At 44.9% G+C, this 5,387-nt stretch overlaps 1 protein-coding gene across 1 annotated transcript in view; it reads left to right on the top strand.

Moving 5' to 3' along the window:
- The first annotated feature begins 45 nt into the window (after positions 1-45).
- The window catches only part of Grsf1 (G-rich RNA sequence binding factor 1), a 15,829-nt gene continuing 10,487 nt past the window's right edge, over positions 46-5,387 (top strand). The window contains exons 1-5 of the mRNA XM_026785171.1: positions 46-227; positions 1,845-2,001; positions 2,905-3,060; positions 3,822-3,965; positions 4,704-4,839. Of these exons, the coding sequence (XP_026640972.1) occupies positions 225-227; positions 1,845-2,001; positions 2,905-3,060; positions 3,822-3,965; positions 4,704-4,839 (596 nt within the window). The 5' untranslated portion in view covers positions 46-224. The remainder of the gene's footprint in view (positions 228-1,844; positions 2,002-2,904; positions 3,061-3,821; positions 3,966-4,703; positions 4,840-5,387) is intronic.

The following is a 5,387-nucleotide window of genomic DNA, read 5'->3' as shown; positions in this document are numbered from 1 at the left end:
CCCGTCCGCGCCGTCCGCGTGCGCCTCGCGTGCGCGCCCGGGGATCCGCGGCACGCGCCGCACCCCCGCCTCCCTCCCGCTCCGTCCTCCTATTGGGCACGGGAACAAGGGACGCTCTCTCGGCCCCGGCTTTTCTCCTTGTTTTGTTCCCTCCGACGGTTGGGCGGTTGGGCAGTGTAAGTGTGGCTGGGGTGAATGTTGAGGCCTTGTTTCCAGCCGGGCCCATGGTAGGTTTTGGGGGGCTGCCCGACGCCCCCCATCCCGCGTCCCCTCCTTAGCCTTCTGCTCGCCGGAGGGGAAGCTGAGAGGCCGGAGCCCGCGGAGGGTCGGGGCCGGCCGTGCGGTGGGAGCGGTAGGCCGGGCGGCTCGGGCCTCCTCGGCCGGCCACCGACGCGCAGCCCCGCGCGCACGGGAACGTGGGCTAACCTGGGGACGGACCCCGCGCGCCCCTCTCCCGCGTTCGCGGGGAGCCGGCGGCCGTCCACCTGACTGAAGGTCACCTCTGCAAGTCCACTTGTCTTGACAGAAGGGCCTTTCGGGCCGCGGGTGTCCGTGGATGCGGGGAGCTCAGGGGAGACCGTGGGAAGTTGGGGGGGGCAACGAGTATTGGGCGGGGGCGACCGTGGGTGAGGGTTTAGGGGCCACAGATGTGAACCTGCGCTCTCATTCTTTATCGTTTCCCTTCTCTTAAGAAAGACGTTTAAAAAATTCATATTGCAACTATTTTGTCCTCTGTATGTGAAGCTTTTCGCTTTCGCGTCTTAGGTGGCATCGGGGAAGTGCCCGCATGCTTTTGGTCTCCCTACCCCCTGATGCCACAGGCCATGTTTATCTTAAATCAGTTTTGCGTCTGCTTGAATTTATAATATTTGGGAGGTTAATCTGCATGGCTCATGTCTGCCAGTAGCTGAGCTAATTGATTTGAATCCCGGCCCAATACTATCTGCTGCCCTTCTCTGCAAAAGCCTGATGTTTATGGAATTCTGGGAAAACTCGGGAAAGTAGCAGTGAGTGTCTCAGGCTATTGCTTCGTGGACTTTGATGTTCTTTCCAGCATCCTCATGTTCTCACGTTCATCTTTTATCCACATCTCAATGTCTCTTTATTAACTTCCTTTGCCTACAGAGTTAAGTATCCGTCATGGAGTCCAACTCGCAAGGCCATCATCGGCAACTGTGTGGTCCTGAGTTCTCTTTGCCAGCCAGAGTCTGACTTTTACTTCTACTGTCCAGTTTAGACAAATGAGATAGCCATTTTTTCAAGTCGGAAAGTCTTATCTTTTATAACTCTTGTAAGGCCATCTTGTGTGTTTATTTTTTTTTCTGTATTTTTTGAAATTTAGAGTACTTTGTATTTTAATTATAACACTTAAGGCATCTTGCTCAGTATCTGACCTTGTTCTAGATAGTCAGTGCTTTGAGATGGCCTGATGTGGTTTGTGTGTATGGGGCCCTTAAGTATAGTCAATTGAAGGAGCTGTTGTACCGATTTTAATGGACACACTCTTACTGCCAGTGTGGGAAGGCAGTGGTGGCTTCAGTGCATGTACTACTTCCAGAACATACTTGTATGTTGTCTTAGGCTATCAAATATAAACCCCAAACAAAGCCGCACTGGTATATAGCAAGACTATAGCCAGCACTGTGGAGGCTGAGGCAGGAGGATTATGGTGAGGTTGGGGCTGCCTGGGCCACATGGAGAGATACTCTCAAACTGAAACAGAAGCAGAGGTTGAGAAGTGTGCTTTCTACCTGAAGTAACCTCGTGTGCATCTGTTTGTAGATGTAAGCATTCTCTAAGCAGGTTGTCCAAGAAATGTTTTTACAATTCTTTTTTCTTGAAAGGAGTCCAAAACTACTTACCTGGAAGACCTCCCACCGCTCCCTGAGTACGAACTGAGCCCATCCAAGTTAGGCCAGGAGGTGGATGATGTCTATCTCATTCGAGCTCAGGGGCTGCCTTGGTCCTGCACTGTGGAGGATGTTCTTAACTTTTTCTCAGGTATGTCTCACATGTGTTTTAAGGAAGTAGCTTGGTCTGAGTGGAAGGTAGTCCTACAAAAATCCAAGTCTAGATGCTCTGAAGGCAGCAGCTCTCTCTCAGGGTGAGGACGGGTTACCTCTTCATACCATAACACTGTGGGTGCTATATGTAGTACATACTTAAAGTCATGTTAAAATGACAGAGTGTGAGATCAGTTAACACTTGTTTTCCTATGTGCTTGACTATGTCCATGGGAATCTGTAGAAGCTGCTCTTGTCATACATTTAGATCAGTTGCACTGAGTCCTCCTATTAATACATTTGGGGGATTTCCTAGTGTGTGGTTAGTTTTTATTATCCCTCTGACTGTGATTTTATATTTTCCTCTTAAACTAAATTTATCAGCCACTGTAAACTTGATGGCGTCGTGTGGGTCTGATGTTCTGTACTTTATGGATGTGTTTTCAAAAGAAGGCGATTAGGATTAAACAAGTTGTCATTTAATAGCTGGGCAGTGAGTGATGAGCTTCCGTGCTTGGTTTGCTTTTTTTTTTTTTTTTTGCCCCTGCCTCTCCCAGGGTCTCCCTGTGTAGACCAGGCTGGCTTCAAACTCAAGAGATCCGCCTGCCTCTGTCTCCCAAGTGCTGGGATTAAAGGCGTGCACCACAGATCTTTTTTACTTGGAACATTTTTAGACTCTACCACCACCTTCATTAGCATTTGAGTGGTTTAAGTAAAGAATCTGGGAGAGTGGTTGGAGGAGGGGAAATATGATAAAAATATATCATCCATGAAAAAGATGAAAAGATTTGGTGGGCAGTTTTGGTTCCTGCATTGTTGGAAAATTGCATTGTAGTGATATGTAAAGTTGAGATAAAACTTTGATTTCTATTTTTAAGTGACTTTAATCATATATTTTTAGACTGCAGAATCCGCAACAATGAAAATGGAGTCCATTTCCTCTTAAATAGAGATGGGAAACGGAGGGGTGATGCCTTAGTTGAGATGGAGTCCGAGCAGGACGTGCAGAAGGCCTTAGAAAAGCACCGGATGTACATGGGGCAGCGCTATGTGGAAGGTGTGTAGGCTCTGGTTCCGACTTTAAACTTTTCAAGGCAGTTATCGTGTGATCTTTAACAGTGGTGCATGCTTAAATGTTACACATCGTACAGATTTTATTAGCTTACTAAGAATTAGGTTTCATTATATAGCATTTTTCAAATAAAATGTTAATTTTACAGCTTGTGAAAGTGAAGTGTGCGCGCATGCTTGTGTGTGTGTGTGTGTTTGCGTGTGCGTGCGTGCGTGTCTGTCTGTCTGTGGAATGTTCAAGTGAATGCTGGTGCCCTGAGGGTGGCAGGTGTCAGATCCCTTGCAGCTGGAGTTAGCAGACTGTTGTGAACTACTGCCTGATACGGTTGCCGGGAACCAAACTGGGTCTTCTTGAAGAAAATTACATGCCCTTAGCTGCTGAGCTGTCTCTTCCCCTCTGCTTTGTTTTGTTGTTAAAGATAGTTTTTCTGATTATTTGTGTGGTAGGGTCCACAAGGTAATACCACAGAACAATTCTAAGAAGATGATTCTCTCCTTCCATTTTATGGTTTCTAGTGTACTTGGAACTACTTAGCTGTCTCCTTAGCTCAATCTCAGTTTTTAAGGTTATAACTGGAACACAGTAAATATTCAATAAATGTTACTTAATACATTCTTGACAGAAATTCTTAAGGATTAAAACTATTAATGTTTGAATTTAAGTAGCAGTGTAATTGATTTTTTTTTAAAGTTGAGTTTCCTTTGTTATATAAGTTTCGAATCCATTTTTGTGCTTTTTTTCTGTAGTGTATGAGATAAACAATGAAGATGTGGATGCCTTAATGAAGAACCTGCAGGTCAAGTCTTCTCCTGTGGTAAATGACGGTGTGGTTCGCTTGAGAGGACTTCCTTATAGCTGCAACGAGAAAGACATTGTCGACTTCTTTGCAGGTGCTTGGCAGTTATGGCGTGTTTGGACTGATGCTCTTTCCCAGTGCTGTTCTTCCTTTTGTCCCTCTGAGATGTTTCAGCCTCTCAGGCAGATCTTTGGGTCATGTCAACTTTCAGAGTTGTTCCATGACATTTGTTTAACTATGAAGAAACTATTTTCTTAAAATAGTGGTCATATTTGTCCAAGACAATAATAATTTACATGACTTAAAAGCATCTGGGCTGGAGATGTAGCTCAGTTAGTAGAATGCTTGCCTAGCATTCGCAAAGCCCTGAATTAGATCCCAGTGCCACCTAAACTGGGTATGGCAGTGCACACCTATAATCCCAACACCACAGGAGGAGGAGGAAGAAAAGCATCATCTAACTTCTAACTGCAAAATGTGCATGTCAGTAACTTTGCTTGTGTCCTAAAGTATAACCAGTGGCCCAAGGGGGCGGGGGGTGGAGGACTGAGGAAAAACTTTGAGAGAGAGACAGACACACAGATATGTGTGTTTATTTGTAACATTCTCCGGGCTTCAAACATACTATGAAGCCAAGTCTGACCTTGCTTTTGTATCTTCCTGCCTTTGCCTGATAAGTTCTGAGGTTTGGGTTACTGTTTGTCCTTGTGCTTGTACAGCTTTGAAGTTGGCAAATAGTACCTAAATTTTATTAGTGCATGAATAAACTTGTTAACTCTAATAAAGAAAGTGCTATTGGCAGCACTGATTTGTAAATTCTTTTGTATTCTAGGACTGAACATAGTAGACATTACTTTTGTGATGGACTATAGAGGAAGAAGAAAAACAGGGGAAGCCTATGTACAGTTTGAAGAACCAGAAATGGCCAGCCAAGCGCTTCTAAAGCATAGGGAAGAGATTGGGAACAGGTGAGTGGAGCAGCCATTGGCCAGGTCATTTCGATGAGTGCGTTGATGTCAAGTTGTCCAGACCTAGAAAAGTAGGTATGCCACAGCGAACTACTAAGTGCTCATTACTCAGATTCATTTCGGTAATGTTGAGTGAGGTCTAAGTGACAGGTAGTCCTAAAGTCCGAGTGTAGCCGTGTTCTGTGTTCCATTTGTTTTTGTATTTCAACCCAGAATTTCTTTGTATAGTGTTGGCTGTTCTAGAACTAGCTTTGTAGAACAGGCTGGCCTCAAATTCAGAGATCCAACTGCTTCTGTCTCCCAGCTGCCACCACTGCCAAGCAAAAACTTTCTTTGTTGTTTTTGTTTAGTAGGTGCTTTTAATGAGGTTTTCTTTCATAATCACAATATTGTAACATTTAACAACATTAGCACCTATTAAAATATTGCTCATAGCTCCCACAGTCAATCACATTTTCCCATTTGTAATAAGAATATCTTTATAGTTGACTTGTGAGCCAGGATCTAAGCCCTTCAGATAGTCCATGTGTTATAGCACAAATACCACC

The sequence above is a fragment of the Microtus ochrogaster genome, linkage group LG1 (assembly GCF_000317375.1).
Source record: "Microtus ochrogaster isolate Prairie Vole_2 linkage group LG1, MicOch1.0, whole genome shotgun sequence".
In the NCBI taxonomy this organism is placed as follows: domain Eukaryota; kingdom Metazoa; phylum Chordata; class Mammalia; order Rodentia; family Cricetidae; genus Microtus; species Microtus ochrogaster.
Note: the sequence above shows the minus strand (reverse complement) of the source record. Positions and strands in the feature narration are given on the sequence as shown.